The sequence below is a fragment of the Periophthalmus magnuspinnatus genome, chromosome 22 (genome assembly GCF_009829125.3).
Source record: "Periophthalmus magnuspinnatus isolate fPerMag1 chromosome 22, fPerMag1.2.pri, whole genome shotgun sequence".
Classification (NCBI taxonomy): Eukaryota; Metazoa; Chordata; class Actinopteri; order Gobiiformes; family Gobiidae; genus Periophthalmus; species Periophthalmus magnuspinnatus.
The window spans coordinates 23,882,269-23,899,428 of record NC_047147.1 but is presented as its reverse complement, the minus strand read 5'-3'; the positions used below and the strand labels follow the sequence as shown (position 1 = coordinate 23,899,428).

The following is a 17,160-nucleotide window of genomic DNA, read 5'->3' as shown; positions in this document are numbered from 1 at the left end:
GTTTTTAAGAGGAACCAAAACAGCGACGTGTCAGAGAGATCCGGGGGCCATTTTGGATGAGGGACATGTGATCAAATGTGAGGAAGAAGAGGAAAGTGAAAGGTCTAAGGTTTCACACTCAGGGAAACATCCGAAGTGAAGAGGACATCGTAAAGACTAAACATGATTATAATGAGGCTGGATCTGAACACACAGCAGGAGAACACCGTCAGTGGAAATATACACAAACCATAAATGTAATAATATCTGCATCGTTGTGAAGTCATGGAGTGATTTGGTTTTATGACACGCTGGAAGCAGCGTGCTCCCATTTAGAAAGCCTATTGTCTTATTTAGGCCTTGTATCATGTGGAAATATGTCAGGACAGGCCACAGGACAGTTTCTATCAGTTGTGGTGTGAAACTCTCAGAGGGTTTCATTTATTTAGTCCTGTTGTGTCATCTATAGTTATAATCTTAGATACCCGTGGATTATTATGTTGTAATTTACATATTTTAAATCACAATATTCATCTAAAACGACTTAATAAAAGAAACAAGTCAGCTGCTCTCGGCGCCCCCTGTGTATTGTTGCACATCACACTAGAGAGCCACCCATTTTCTTTTTCATTTCTACCAAAATTACTACGCGACGCTGCTGAATCGCCGATCAAGAAAATAAAATTGGAGAAAGAAATATGTACGTCACAGTGGGCGTGTACGTTACAGTGGGCATGTACTGGTGGAGGTGAAAACGGGGGTAGATCGACAAACTGGCGCCTTGAAAATAAGAGATTAAAGATTACTCAAACATGAATCACTCCAGATACAACTTCAGAGTCTCAATGAGAATAAACAACTAGAACATTGTTAAAGGTCTGAAAAGAACTGTTTTAAGAATAATTCTGATTTAAGGAAAAAGGCTTGCGTTCGGCTCCGCTGTCTGACAAAGAGACTGACACCTGAGCCCAGGGTTAGAGACATGAAAATACAGACTTCCTCATTTTCCTGTTTACTGTTGTGTTTTGTTTCATTCACACATATTTAACACACAAACCCTTCTCTCAAACAGTGTTCCACCTTGTGATGTCATGTGGTAATACAGGAAGTGCTCCACTGTGTTTTTAAACTCCACACACCTTCACTATAGTCATATGGATGATTTCAGACCTGGAATTGCGAGTCTCTACTGAACTAAACGTAAAAGGAGCTATTAACTTCAAAACTACCACTTCATGACATCACAAGGCGGAACAGAGCATTTTGAGCTTTGCAGATGTAGACAGACTAATAATAAAGGGTTCCTCAAACATGTGTGAATGAAACAAAACACAACTCCAGGTGTGTTTTTGAGGAGGAAACAACATTATAACATGGCTTAAAGCTCACAAGAGGCTTAAAGCTCACAAGAGTGTAATATAGTTTAATAGTTTTACCTGACAGCGGAGGTGAGTTTGGCCGTGTTGTCCGATAACATGCTGATGGCTCCTTCGTCCTCTCCCTCCAGACCCTGGGGAAAAAAAAACACACAAACAAAAACACACAAACATGACTGTCATCGTCTTTACTATTGTTCCTAAATCTAAAATGACCACGATACCTTTAGGCTGTGGTATTATGTCATCTGAAATAAACAGACCATTATTATTATTATTATTGTATCTCTGCTCTCACCATGATGCTTTTGAGGCGTTTGACCTCGTCCTCCTGAGCTCTGTATGTGTCCAGCTCCTCCTGCACCGCCTCTGCCACCTCTGGGAACGGACTAACCAAAAAAAATGCATGTTAGAATATTGTGATGTAAACATGGATTTAAACATTTAAACATCAGAACAAACGAGACAAGAGACACTAATGTCACACAGATTTATGCTCGCATTCATTCAATGGGTTTAGGTAGACAGACCTTCATCAGTCCTGGTTCAGCCCTGGTTCATTGAACCGGGGGTTCAGTTCTCACCTTCCCTTGTGTTTCTGCCAGAACTTGTCGGCTGCTGTGAGGTCATAGGTTTTGCGGTTTTTCTTTTTGGGTCGGGCTCCTGAGGGACTAGGCTCAGGTCCAGAGCTCTCCTCCAGCACCACACGGTTCAGATGGAAGTCCTGCAAACAGAGGTCAAACAGAGGTCACACAGGGGTCACACCAGGGTCACACAGTTATAGCAGCCATATTGTTATTCCCTGCTTTTTGTTGAATGCAGCTTTATGGTCAAACACAGTGTCTACTGCCCACTCCTCCTATTGGTCAGCCTCCATCATGATCTGAGTGAGCGACAGGTGGATTTAACCAATGATCGTGAAGAGTGAACAAAAAACAGCAGAAAGTTTGCCCTCTTCACAATCGCCCACCCCTACATGGGAGTCTTAAAACCTGCAAGACAACAGTCTGATCACAGGTGCAACCAGTGCCGTTATTGTACCTTGAGCAAAACACTTAAACACCCTAATATGAATGTCAGATATTTTGTTAGTAATGTAAAAAAAATCTAAAAATGCTGCAAAAATATAAGATAAAAATAAAAACTTGTAATAACTCAAACAAGGCCATGGAGGGATTTTTCTGCAATATTATAAGTGAAATTTTAACTCCAAGTAAAGAAAACAGATCTAAACCAGATATATTTAAAGAGGGGGTATTTGACTTCTATGGGGTATTAAAAAGGGAGTATTTACTTCAACGGGGTATTAACTATAACACATAACATATTCAGGTCACAATGTTTCCCTTTATTGTTTTGAAAATTCTATATTTGCCCAAACATTTTAACATTTTTTTATAAGTTTCACTTTCATTTTTGACGCTCTGAGTCTCCATTGTGGTGGTGGATAATCAACAGAACAAAGCCACTGTGGTGGACATCGCAGAACCAAGTGGTGGGAACATCAGGAAAAACGAACATGAGAAACTAGAGAAATGCCAGGGGCTCAAAGAAGAGCTGGAGAAGGTCTGGAAGGTGAAGGTATCAGTGGTGCCCGTGGTCAATGGAGCACTCGGGGCAGTGACCCCCAAACTGGAGGAGTGGCTACAGCAGATCCCAGGAAAAACATCAGACATCTCAGTCCAGAAAAGTGCAGTACTAGGAACAGCAAAGATACTGCGCAGAACCCTCAAGCTCCCAGGCCCAGAGGACTCGAGCGTGGAAAAAGGGGATGAGACCACCCACGGAGGGTGAAGATGAGATTATTTCATATATATATATATATATATAATGTAAAATGTATATATAACTAAAATAATTCCTCCCTCTTGAAGACTAAACTAAAAGAATAAAAATGGTCTAGTACCACAGATGATCCGAGAAGACTGAATCCAAGTCTAAATACAAAAAAATAAAATGTTAAACTGAAAAGGCTTCCTCTCCCACAGTCCGTCTTAAATCCGCTGACAGGCTCCGCCCACACTGCCCTAAAATCACTTTACTCTCTGCTTTGTTTGGCCCTAAACACTTCTGACGGTCCAGGACTGAACACAGACATGAAGGATCTGGGAAAAAGATCTAACTGCAATTTTTCTGACAAGCATTTGCAATTTATGTTTTAAAAAAAGGATTGTGTTCAAAGTTCACATTTTAAACACGTCCAGAAGAACTGACAAAAACACTAAAGTATGAACTGGCAAACTATCACAAGAATCACATTCAGAACATGTTTGTGCAGCGCTAAACTACGGGACTAGCCATTTGTATGAACAATAAGACCCCGTGGAGACACAGGGAGGGCATCTGACACAGAGACATTTCAGAACATGTTTTTTGCAAAACTAAATTACAAAAGCTGCAGTTTTTGAACTACCATCATTTCCTCCACAAACAACAAAATTTCCAGTCTCCCATCCCATTCTGCAGAAAAACAGGTCACCCTGTAGTTTAGATTTCAGACTTTTTGTTAATTCTTCTTGATGCTTTTAAAGAGGAGGTACTATACCTTAAAGAGGGGGGTATTTCACTTCTATGGGGTATTAAAGAGGGGGTATTTCACTTCTATGGGGTATTAAAGAGGGGGGTATTTCACTTCTATGAGGTATTAAAGAGGGGGTATTTCACTTCTATGGGGTATTAAAGAGGGGGTATTTCACTTCTATGGGGTATTAACAGTAACACATAAAATGTTTTGGGTGAAAATAGCATTTTCAAAATAATAAATGGAAACATGGTGATCTAAATAACGTATTAACATGTTTTATAAGATTCACTTTCATTTTTGAAGCTGATTCTCCCCTCCCTTTGCTCTCAGTGCTAAGTCGCTCCCCCTTCAGACCATGGGTGACGTAGACTTATGGGTGGAGCCTTGTACAGGCTCGTACTGCTAATCTTAAAGAGGTTTGAATAGGGCCCGGAAGAGATCACTACAAAAAGTACATTTTACATAATATCCCTTCTTTAAAAAAAACAATAGATAGTAGTAGTAGTTATATCTTTACTGAGTCCGTTTATTTTTATTTTAGCTGTATTTATCCATCTCTCTAAAACTCAAATCTTATAGAAGGTGAAAAAGTACACACGCTAAATACTGACCCCCAAAAATATAGCTGAATTTTTCATATGTTGAAGAATAAGTAACACTTTAGTAAGTGTGGTCCGAGCCCTGTCTAAACGGCTCTAAACCCTTCTCTTTAGCCTGGTTGGATCTGTGTTGACTTCTAGTCTCTGGTTCGTCGCTTTGGAGGAATTCGCTGGTTTTGACACATCTCCTGCTCTGCTGCTGTCACTTTCCTGGCACACAATTCCCAGAAAATAAAATACAAAAACATAGAAGACTCAAACGAAGGCGCGGGAGACGTGAGAGAGATTAATGAACGCTCAAATTATTCTCACCAAAAACACAGGAGCCAGAGGCCAGTACTCAGGCACATTTACTTGAGTAACTCTTTAAAGAGATTGTACTTTTCAGACTACTTTTCTAGCAGCATACTTTTACTCCTACTTGAGTAATATATTGTACAGAGTAACAGTACTCTTACTCGAGTAAAAGTTGTGCTTCCTCTTCCCTCTGTGAGTGAGTCTAAAGTGACATTTATGTAACAATATGAAATGATTTGAACATTTGTGTTTCTGGCTCCTTCAGATATGATTTAGTTTGGATCATTTTGTGTTTGAAAATACCACATTTTGTGACTTTTGTCACATTCACCAAAATGATAAAGAGTAATTGTGGGGACGTGACATCTGGCTTAAGTTACTGTTATAATACTTGTAATACTTTTCACAAATAGTTCTTACTTGAGTCATCGCTTGGAGCGCTATTTTATACTTCTACTTGAGTAATGTTATCTTGAAGTAAAGTTACTTGTACTTTTGGCTACTCTCCCACCTCTGGAGGGAGCCACTGTCACGACTGAAAAGTTGAGTTTTAACAAAGTGATCTAAGGTGAAGCCACAGACCAGAATGACTCTGCAATGTATCAACGTCAGCACAGGCAGAAAGCAGTTCCACATGAACTTAAACTGGGATTTACAGGGACTGAGATCTAAGTGGAACAGATCATTTAACAGTTCCACTGCAATAATGAAGAAATCAACCTCTCATGAACATTCTGTTTTTCATGTTTTTAACTATTTGCAGAGGCCCAAAGTTAATCCTCACAGACCTTTTGCATTCAGAGCATCCTAATTATTCACCACAATGAGTTTATAAACACTTTTCACAACTCTCAGGGACCAGAGCGGTTTTGCCATGATGGTAAAGCTAACAACAACTAGCATGTTAACATGCACTTCCTGATTCTCAGACAATCAAATGCTTTATAATTAGATGGAGACAGTACACAGTGGACATATTCTGACATCAAGAGTGCTTCATAAATCTGTGCTGGGGCAAGACACATTTTTCAAATACATCAAAGCAAATCAGGTACAGGGACTTTAAATCTGCACTATTTTTGGGTGGAGGGTCTACCACCTGCCTTTTTCACTGAGATGTTACTGCATTGACTGAAATGTTGCACAATATCCACAGTAAGGCATTAAATGCATTTATCTTGCATGTATTCAATTAAAGGTGTTTTTAATTGCTAAAACAAATACCTACCTTTTTACTGCAAACATTGAATCTCCATCTCCATGGAGGCACTAGCAGACACTACCAGAAAAGTTACATAATGCAAGACTTTTAACTACTAATGCTACTGAATTAATCCTGGTCAAGAACACCTAGCCCGGGAACTGAACCCAGAAACTTCTTGCTGTGAGGCACTGTGCAACAAATTGCCATGGTTACAGCAGAAGGTGCAAAGGCTAGCCCTGCTGATGAGGCTGCAAATATTGTACCGTGGAATTTGCATAATATTATTATTATTAAAAACATGGCCATATTTAACCCTTAGAGGAGCCTAAACATGATGCAGTTGCCATCATCTGCACTACATCTGTCAAAACCACATCAGACACTGACGTGCAAAGGCATTTCTAGAGGCTGAGAACAGAACACAACAAATATGCAACAATACTTTTTGGATGATCAACCAGAGGAACATTTGGAATAATACAGAAATTATTCCCGTCTTCTAGTGCATTTAAATGTACTCTAGATGCCTAAGGTGTGAATACATGTATTGAGCCTGTATTATACAGTATGTTGTAGTGCCACATGAAGCCATGTAACCAATCAGAAGGTGATATCCGAGCAGCAAATTAGAGTTTTGTCATAATACACATACATGTAGACTATCAGACAGACAAGAGTGAGAAAACTATCGGCACTCAGGAGGTATGTGTATCTGAAGATTCAGCTCTGATTAATGAGGAGGTATTTTATTTCTATGGGGTATTAACTGCTAGTCACCCCCCCCCCCCTTCAGAGCACTATCACAACACAATCAGCTGCATCCCAGTAATGAAACTACTGTACATCACATCAGATTTGTCAAGTTCCTGTGTACAGATTTGTATCACGTTTTTGTATATTTATAGAGAACGTTGTGGGAGCATGGGTGACATGGGCTTGTGGGCGGGGCCTTGTACAGGCTCATACTGCTAACTGTAAGGAGGTTTTGAATAGAGATTGCTAGATTAGTCAAACATGCATGAATGACTAAAACCTCTTTAGGCATATTTTTGATGCAGGAACAACATTAGAGCATGGGCTAAAGATACAAAAACTCCATTTTGCAGAATACCTCCCATTTTATAAGAAGTTAATACAATATAAATGTCTCTCACCAGGACATCGTGCACCAGTGCCTGATAGGTCCACGTGTGGTGAAGGGGCGTGGCCATGTCCAGGTTACGGTCGACCAGCACGAACAGCGGCCTCTGGAAACTACACATAACAAATCAGATGCCCTCCTATCCTCCTGTATCCTTGTGTCGGACACCCTCCCCCGTGTGTCGGATGCCCTCCCTGTACCTGAATTGTCCTGCTGTCATGTTGTCTGCAGTGAAGAGGCTGTTTCTTGCATCTCTGAGGTTTTCACGAAGCTTTTTGTCCAGCTTCTGCACAACAAAACAAGATCCAAAACAATGGAAACAAAAGTTAGGGCAAGGTTTTTGTTTAGAGTTAAAATACTAAATGAATACATCCATTAGAATCCTGTAGTTCTGAAAGACTTGAGAGACTGGAAACACAGGGAGGGCATCTGATACACAGGGACATTTTGGAACATGTTTATACAGAGCTAAACTACAGCGTTGCAGTTTTTATGCAGAATAATACAGGAGATTTTGTTGTTAGGCAGGAAATTATGGGACTTCTTTGTGATATGCTCATTCATTTAAACTGTAATTCTGATTCCATTGTGGTTAATCCTGTGGCTCTGTTATGCACTTATAAAAATCCATACATTTGTTTAGCTCAAATAGACAAATGAACCCATGGAGTGTGCAGATTTGTACCTTTCCTTTACAGGGGTTTAAATACGACTCACCACAGCCACCATCTCTGCTGCATTTCCTCTAGGACAGCGGATTATCGGGACTGCACCTGAACAACCGGAAGACTATTACACATACAGCCAATAAACAAAACATACAAGTTTAATACTTGGTTTACAATAGAAGAAATGAGAAGCTTTGGATTAGCCCTATATAACGGCTATTTAAGGTTTGTGTAAATGGTGTAGTTAAACCAGGACTGAACCGGGACTGAACCGGGACTGAACCGGGACTGAACCGGGACTGAACCGGGACTGAACCGGGACTGAACCGGGACTGAACCGGGACTGAACCAGGACTGAACCAGGACTGAACCAGGACTGAGGAAAAATTTGCATATGCATTTTGCGAGTAAAAAAATAAAAATAAAATCAAAGTCAAGCTCAGTCTTGGTCTAAACCAAACTGAACTAAACCTGGACAAAACCAAGACCAACCCAGGGCTAAACTAGGATCCAAACCAGGACTGAACCAGGGCTAAACCAAGCCAGGACTAAGCTAGAAATGAATAAGGAATGAACATGGACAAAAACTAAACTAAGGCTGGGCTAGACCAGTGCTAGACCGGGACTAGAAACAGGACTAAACTAGGTCTAAACCAGGATTAAACCAGGATTAACCCAAGACTGAACCAGGGTTAAAGCAGGACTGAGCCAGGATTAAACTGGGAATAAATCAGGTCTAACCCAGTTCAAATGCAGGACTAAACCAGGAATGAATAAGGAATGAACACGGATTAATCCAAGACTAAGCCTAAACTCTCACCAGGACTAGAAACAGTACTAAACTAGGTCTAAACCAGGTACTGAACCAGTAATGAACCAGGATTAACCCAGGTCTTACCTAAAGTGACAAAAAAGCAGAAAAGACTGTCCACTATAGTGTCCATGATGGCTTCCATGTCTGTGTCTTGCAGGTCTGGTCGGTTTATGGCTGTACACAAAAACACAACACTAATATAAACCAGCGCATTTATAATGAGACCAGGATCTGATGAAGACATTTTACATTAGAAATATGCAAAATAAATACTTTTAAAAAACTCGTTCACAGGTGCAGACACTAAGATAATACAAAAAGGGGAAGAATACTGTAAAATCATTGACAGTATTACAGCCTAAAATCATTAGTCTGTCACTGCACAGAGGCCCTACAGCCTGCCTCTTTAGTCTGTCACTGCACAGAGGCCCTACAGCCTGCCTCTTTAGTCTGTCACTGCACAGAGGCCCTACAGCCTGCCTCTTTAGTCTGTCACTGCACAGAGGCCCTACAGCCTGCCTCTTTAGTCTGTCACTGCACAGAGGCCCTACAACCCGCCTCTTTAGTCTGTCACTGCACAGAGGCCCTACAGCCTGCTTCTTTAGTCTGTCACTGCACAGAGGCCCTACAGCCTGCTTCTTTAGTCTGTCACTGCACAGAGGCCCTACAGCCTGCTTCTTTAGTCTGTCACTGCACAGAGGCCCTACAGGGAGAGAAAGTTCATCTCAGGACAAGTGAGAGTCTGTACAATGTCATTTGGTGATTTCTGGATCTTGCAAATAAATTTATACCAATAGTGGCACATAAGCAAACCCCAGGTTCAGCAAACATCAGACTGACATTAGTGTGTCAACACAATGAGATCATTGTCTTACCATAACCAGATGGCTTGCTACTTCATATGTGTACTGATATATTTCAAAAATAAAGAAGTTGCTCATATGTTTGTATATCAATCTAAATGTATAGAAATAAGTATAACGTCTATTTCTGACCGTGATACGAAATGAGCTCCTTGTTTTGGTGACACAAAATAAACATGTCGTCCTCTAAAGTGATGAAGTTCAGATACTGGTCGTAAACCTGGAATCACAAAACACATTTGAAATAAACATGGATTAAAAAGGGGCTGTACCTGATTTGAATATCTTCTGGTTTAGATAAATGGGCTTTATATTATACAGTGCATTAAAATGCAAATAATGAGAAGAAAAAGGGTAATATATACAGTCTATGGTCATAACTAATACTTAAGCTACTGACCGGGTCACTCTCTTTCATCCAGGAACACTGTTTGCTGATTGGATGAGGCAGATGGGAACTATAAGGAAACTGTCATGGTGCTAGATCCCAGTGGTGCAAAGGAGTAAGTGAGCGGGGTTACAGTTCACACTTAAGCATGTTCGTAACTCATGGTTTAAAATCAAGTACACGCCCCTTAGTTATAATGCACATTTCAAGTATTAATGAGGCCAAACAGCCTTTTCAGATCTATTTTTCCACCTGTGCCCTGTTGACTTGTGTGACGCTGTCGTGTGACGTCATTGTGTTTGTACCTTGTTGACTTGCGTGACGGCGTTCGCAGACAGAGCGGCACTGGCGATATCCTCCAGTTTACTGCGGCTGATGGCGGAGATAAAGTTGAGGAAGTAGGTCTCGTACAGTTGGTTACGGAGGTCCTAAAACACAGCAGAAAATTACACAAAGCCTTATCATGAACATATCATGTTAATGCCCTCTATGTGCTAATGTGTCCTCGGCATCGGCCCCATCCTTCAAAGGGTTAAAAACCCGTCAGGACAAAACCTCAATCTGGTCCTGGTCAAATGTTCCTAGCTGGAGGATTTTCCCACTGTAGTTGTTTTTAGAATAGACTTATTAACTAAAATCTACCAAACAAATTATAATAATGCAACTGTTTCTTTTAAACAAACTTTAAAAAGGGCAGGAGTTGGGCAGTTTGATTTGTCCTGTGGTGCCCCCTATTGGATACTTTGGGGGGTTTGTTTGTACCTGGCAGATGCGGTCGATGTTCTCCTCTGTCGGCATCACAAAGTAAATGGCTGGAACGTCTGGAATGGGGTCTCTGTCTGAGTGAAGCAAACTGTAAAATATAAAACAGATTTGACTACAGAAAAATACACTTTTTTAACTGTCAGATTTAGTCTTTAAAAAGGTAAATAAAAGCTCTTTTCTGACATTTTAATTCAAACTGGCATTTCTGGTTTCCGAGTAATCTTCAATGGAGCAGTTAATTACCATAAAAAATATTTGAATTCAAAATAAATCATACATCATATAAAACCTTAAAGTTATTATTTTGATGAAGCTTTTCCATTTTGAATCTTTGTTTAGCCTCCACATGGCCTTTAAACCAGAGATATATTTGTGAAAGGTATGTTAAATTTACTTCTATTACTACAGCAGCAGTTTGGCAGAATTGCTTTATAGCTTTATAAATTAGATTTTAAAATGAGATGAGGATTTTTTTAGCCTCTGTAGGTGAGGAAACAGTATATACAATGTTGATGAATCATGAGTCATTATAATTACACACAGGTGTAGGGTGATGCCCATGTCCCGCAACTCTTTGATGGACAGCAGAGGAGAGATTATGTCCTGCCCACACCGGTCGTAGATCAGCACCTGGTCACCAGAGGGCAGCACAACATTACAACAAATACATAACAACAAGAAGCCAAAGCCCAGACAGAACAGAGCAGTGGGATCACAAATCTTTAGAGCGATTGTTTAGTCCAGTTCTGGTACTGAGAAAGTCATGGTTGAGTCCTAGTTTAGTCCAGTTTCAGTTTGGGGTCAGATAACGTTTACAGATTACAACATAAATCTATTTTTTGATAAATGATTCAATATTTAGACATATACATATAGTCTGCCTCAGTCTCTCTGTTTATGTTTCATTCCCAGTTTGTCCTCATTCCATCTGACATGTCTTGTGTTACTATTAGGGCTGTCAAAAGTATCAAAAATCAGACACTTACTGATATCTGTGTAATCCCTCAGTCGTCCAGGTATCATCCATGTAATCTGTCAACTGGACAAAAAGTTGTAAGAGTGAATTTCACTCTTTTTGTCCAGTTGACATTTTTGAATTTTTCTTTTACATGAATCGATACTACAACTTGTATCAAAACTAGATCCTCATTTGAGCAGGTATGGACACTAAAAAGTCCCATCGACAGGACAAAAATTTAACTTTCCTGAATAGCTTTAGAATGATTTTGAGCTGTATCAGAAGTTAAGAAGTATAAAAAAACATAGGCTGGGGGATTACACAGATATAAGGCTACATGGTAATATAAAAGGAAGAACTACCATTTAATGCTGAAAATCACATTGTTGTCTAAATAAAGATATTTTTGGTATCAGAATCAGTATTGAGTACTGAGTCTATTCCTTTGTATCAAAATCGAGTTTTATATTTTACATCTAATTTACTAGTTACTATGGAAACAGAAGAGACATGAAGCTAAAGCGTGGACTGTATGTTTACACTATCAGCATATAAATACACCTATATTATCCCAGCAAAAATACATTTTGTTTTACAAAAGTGCATAAGTCAACTTAAACGTGAAGACATTTTGTGATTTATACATGGAAAAATATCCATTATTATTAGCGACAAAAGCAACATAAATATTCGGATATTGGTATTGGCTGAAAAAAACAGATCAGTCTCTTTACCTTCCATACTGGCTCTGACAGAGAGTTGTTCAGAGGAGGAGCGTTGAAGTTCAGCATCCGCTTCAGAGCAGCTGAAACACAAACGATTAGGCTTCAGAGGAGCCGAGGAGCAGAAGAGAGGGTCAGATGGAGCAGACGAGAGGGTCAGAGGAGCAGAGGATGCAGAGGAGAGGGTCAGATAGAGCAGAGGATTTGCTGTGTAACAATCGAAAGGAAAAGATGAAGAGGACTGGAAAGTAAAACAAAAACTGGCTAACTAGATTTAACTTTAGCCTTGTCGCGCGCGTGTCAAGACAAGACTGCCCCTTTAAAACAGATCTTTGTCGTTTGTTTTTCTACATGCCGAAGGGTCTGATGAGATAATACTGGAGTATCTGAACAGAACAAATTGGAGTTCATAATTTGATTCATTTTTGGGGCGCTTCTGAGCCGCGGCGCTGGTAATCCTCTGTAGCATCAGTTAGCTTCAGTTGTTTTGAGCTTTGATTTCTGTGACAGTCCGGGGATAGTCGGTCCCGTGACACCGGTAGCAGGCCCGAACATTTGAGCTTCAATACCGGGACTTATATCAGTTAAAATAGCATTTAAAAGTAAAATAAAATGCTTTTTCTCACCGGTCTGCTTCTCCCGGGCGGACGTGGCCGCCATGTTGGATGTTATGGGTGACGTGACGCTAATGACGTAGCGCTGATGACGTGGCGCGACGTGGCGCTGCGTCTGGAGATCAGCGGTTTTCATTTTACTGAAAATAACCGATTTATTTTTATCATTTCACATTCAGAGATTTAACAAAGATAGATTGATGAAGTGGTTCTTTAGTTCAAACTAAAAATAAATACCCATTAATAAGTGTATTACCCTAAAGTTGCACTGAAAGTTGTTCACTGAAGTATGCAGTCTGCTAAAGGTACACTATGGGACTTTTCTGATAGGGGCAAAGTATCTCTATGGAGACTAGCGGGATGCTGACGCTCCATCAGGAGAGTTACAGCAAGATTTTTTTCCAAATGAAAATTAAAGCAGCCTTCCTCTGAGATCCTTTAATGTCCTTAAGGTTCCATATTTCCATTGGAAAAAAATGTGCATATTTTCTTAGTAGTCATTTCATTTCACTGGAGATCATATTTAATCCATCCTACTTGTTATCTCCAAGTCAAAAATATCTGTAAACCTATAAATAGGTCTGTCCTCCTTATAATAGGGAAATTCTCTGCTAAATATAACACAGTACTTTACTTATTACACTGTAAAAATCACTTAATCCAAATGTGAAAGCTGCAGCTGATGCGCTAACTCAGCGCATCAGCTGCAGCTGATGAGTCTCTGGTTTACTGGACGGAGATGTTATTGCATTGCCTGAAATATATACCCCCACAGAGGGACACATACAATCTATGGCGGGATATAAAACCTATCTTGCATTTATTAAGTTACAGGTGTTTTATTGCTACAAACAAAAAGCACAGTAAGAATAAAGCCTTTGTACAGCACTTCAACAGCTTGACAAAGTGTGCTTGCCATTCATTCACTCTCCACACACTCTGAGGCAGACTGACTGGAGTAAGGCCGCCTATTTGCGCCATCTGACCCAGCATAATAACACGAACTGGTCAGATCAAACCGCTGCATCCTGGTGTTGTATCCTTGGCCAAGGCTCCTCACCGATACCAGGGCAACTGTGACAGCATATGATACACGAACACACCATAACACCACCCAACAGAATAAATGAAAATTGTGAAGCAACTTTTAAGTTTTGAAATATGAAATAATAATAATAATGCATTTCAGTTTATTTTTCTAAAGCCCAAAATCACAACGTGAAGCTCCAAAGCATTGTAATTTGGATAAACTCTTATCCTTTTAAACTGGTCCCACCATAATAAATCTTTGAAGTAATTGAAAATGTCAAATATGCGGCTGAGTTTCCAAACTTCTGGCCCATGTGCGCCTGCGCAGTCGAGCCGCTCGCTTCCATTTCACTGCTGTGTTGATGGCGGCTCCGTCCACTCTGACCTTTTCCAAGCCGCACTCCGCCACCGGGACCGGCCTGATCTGAGCCCCGACACCGCTACACACACCCCGCTCTCCCGTCAGCCGGACCGAGAGATCGCCATCCATATCTCGCTCCCTCTGCACGGGCCCCGGGAGGAACACAATCCGGTGAGTAATCTCCCCCAGACCCCCGCAGCGCCGCCGGAGCTTCTCGTGGTGCGCGGCCTGGAAAAGGACGCGGCCTTCCGGATCACTCGGAACTCGAGCGCCGCTGATTTTTTTTGACTCGGAGGCCGCAGGTTTGATTTGCTTTTAACGTGGCAAATTGACATACGTTGTTAAATAAAGTCTGACAATACGTACTTTAAAGCTCTCATGTTCAACAAAGTTCACTTATTATAAAGTAAGTTATTCAGTTTCCAGATGCTTACGTGAGCTGGACGCCGTTAACTAACATCAGCTAGCCGCAAAGCATTAGCAACAACTTTAGAGCAGCTCTTAAATTTTACTTCTGGACAACAACAGGCACCGACACAATCTGAACCTTGTTTTTGTGGTCTCGTATTTTGTGTCTGGTGATATTTGAAAGAATTATAACGTGAAAAGGAGACTGTCAGCGCTGTTTTGTCCAGTAGCTCGTTAGCATGTTGCTATCACAGAGCTAACTCACTGTTATCGGTGTAGCTGTGCCTTGAACCCGTCCACCCCACAGAACAGCGGCCCGGGCGGCTTATCCCGGGTCGTGGCGTGCCTCGGCTCTATCCTCTTAGGTGTGACCGTGTCTGATGGGGTTTTATGAGGTTTACAGGGTCTATATTAGGCTATTTTCTGATCTATGTCCTAAGGTTGTGTTTCATTCACACATCTTCAATACACAAACCCTGCATACTTAAGCAGAGTTCTTCTCTCAAACTGAAAACACTCATGTGGTAATACAAGAAATGCTCCACTGTGTTTTTAAGATCCATACACCTTCACTAGAATCATTTGGATGATTTCAGCCCTGGAATTTCCTAAAGGTAAAAGGAGCTGATAATTTGAAAATTACTACTACATGACAACGCAAGGTGGAACAGAGTATCTTGAGTTTGGGGATGCAGACCAGGACTATTCAAATGGTGTGAATGAAACAAAACACAAATCCAGGTATGTTTGTTGAGGAGATAACTATATTCTAACATAGCCTAAAGCTCACAAGAATCAAATTTGTTAAATATAGGACCTTTTATTGATCTGATTTTTGCACATTTTGATACTCTTTCCCAAATTATGTAATTCAAATTGACTACAAACTCACCCACAGCCCTTATTTACCACATACAAAGAGAGTGTTGTAGCCACATTTTCTGCAGTTATGACTTTGTATTAAAATGTTAATATAAAGCTTTGTGTGTATTTTTTAGGCTGCAGATTGACCCAAAACAAAATATCAGCATATTCTGGAAATTTAAGGCCAATAGCCAATATGCTAAAATATCTAAATATCTGTCTATTTCTAGTGTTGTTGTTTTTTTGTTCAGTAGAGGCCATAAGTTACATTTACACACCAAAATATTTTATGAAATAAAGTTATTGAAATATGGATTGCTTATCTCGCCATGGTCTGTGCTGTGTGACCTTTTTGACAAAGGAGTCATGTTTGTGTCCAGATTTGACCCATATTCTGATGGACCTCCTGCTTTGTCATGCAGCTGTTATGAATCATTACATTATGTGTGACTTGGCTGGTTCTGTTTTCATCACTCTCAGCCAACAATAACTGCTCCCTTAAGGACTAATTTAAAGTTACCTTACTTGTATATGTTTGTCGTAGGGTCAAGGAGCAGTAAACGCATGAAAAATCGTTAAGTTATTTTTATATATATATATATATATATATATATATATATATAACTAACTATTTACAAAATATTACATTCTTGCATGCTTAATAACCTCTTGACCTTAACGAGAATTAGAGCTGCTTGGATTATGGGAGAAATTCTATTCCCTATTATTAGACTCAAACAATTGTATCTAATTCCAAACTGAACCTGCATAGAAAGTATAGGCCTTTTATTTGGTAATGTTCTGTAACACATTTGTTTTAAAAGCTTATGTAGATTAATGTTGTCACCAATGTTCCCTCTAATTTTTCACGAGTCTGAGCAAACACACAAACTCCCTGAGCGTCCCATGGACCACTGTGAGCAACATCAGACGTGCGCACTGTGGTCATGCTGCATCGAATCCATCCAAGTTAAATGGTTTATTAAAAGAATCAAATCACCGCATTTACATTTCTGTTATAAGACTTTTTAATTAAGTGCTTTAGCCACTTATACAATAAAAATGACAAAAATCTTGCTCATGACCTGTGTAGTATGTTAATGCTATTGGAAGTATAAATATTTAATTTGAACTATGGCAAAACATGAGCTTCCAACCAAACCAAGACAACTGTAAACTCCAATGTTGAAAACACACTTAACATTTTTATGATAAAGCTCTGACTTGTATTATGAGTATAAGCCGTTGTGTGAAGCTTTTGCTGTGACATAGTGAGATTGTCCTACTGTGTCTGGGAAACAGTCCGTTAACTCTTTTTCAGTATATGACACGATCATTTGATTTTTACAACTCATAAACTAGTGACAGACAATGACCAATACACACAGGAATCTGTATCTGCACACCCAGCTGCTCTATTACTGTACATTTACATATCATATCAAAACACAATATATAATGTGTATTTGTATATAAAATATATTCAAAACTAGTGGTATGGGTCAAAATAAATATATATTTACAAACCACACACTGCAAACTGAACAAACACACACTTCAAAATGTAAACAAACACACACTGGAAA

At 39.9% G+C, this 17,160-nt stretch overlaps 2 protein-coding genes across 4 annotated transcripts in view; one reads left to right on the top strand and one right to left on the bottom strand.

Moving 5' to 3' along the window:
• scfd1 (sec1 family domain containing 1) overlaps nucleotides 1-12,982 on the bottom strand; it is a 28,125-nt gene extending 15,143 nt beyond the window's left edge. The window contains exons 1-13 of the mRNA XM_033988447.2: nucleotides 12,925-12,982; nucleotides 12,311-12,381; nucleotides 11,160-11,248; nucleotides 10,616-10,706; nucleotides 10,159-10,281; nucleotides 9,598-9,685; nucleotides 8,687-8,776; nucleotides 7,838-7,893; nucleotides 7,321-7,406; nucleotides 7,134-7,233; nucleotides 1,940-2,079; nucleotides 1,654-1,744; nucleotides 1,416-1,489 (exon numbers count right to left, since the gene is read on the bottom strand). Of these exons, the coding sequence (XP_033844338.1) occupies nucleotides 1,416-1,489; nucleotides 1,654-1,744; nucleotides 1,940-2,079; nucleotides 7,134-7,233; nucleotides 7,321-7,406; nucleotides 7,838-7,893; nucleotides 8,687-8,776; nucleotides 9,598-9,685; nucleotides 10,159-10,281; nucleotides 10,616-10,706; nucleotides 11,160-11,248; nucleotides 12,311-12,381; nucleotides 12,925-12,958 (1,133 nt within the window). The 5' untranslated portion in view covers nucleotides 12,959-12,982. The remainder of the gene's footprint in view (nucleotides 1-1,415; nucleotides 1,490-1,653; nucleotides 1,745-1,939; nucleotides 2,080-7,133; nucleotides 7,234-7,320; nucleotides 7,407-7,837; nucleotides 7,894-8,686; nucleotides 8,777-9,597; nucleotides 9,686-10,158; nucleotides 10,282-10,615; nucleotides 10,707-11,159; nucleotides 11,249-12,310; nucleotides 12,382-12,924) is intronic.
• A 1,285-nt stretch (nucleotides 12,983-14,267) lies between these two features.
• The window catches only part of hectd1 (HECT domain containing 1), a 34,960-nt gene continuing 32,067 nt past the window's right edge, over nucleotides 14,268-17,160 (top strand). For 2 of the 3 annotated variants that reach the window (XM_033988564.2, XM_033988565.2), the window contains exon 1: nucleotides 14,283-14,473. The gene's annotated coding sequence lies outside the window, so the exon portion shown is untranslated. Of the gene's footprint in view, nucleotides 14,474-17,160 lie in introns of all 3 variants that reach the window. The other variant, XM_033988566.2, reaches the window with a different exon arrangement.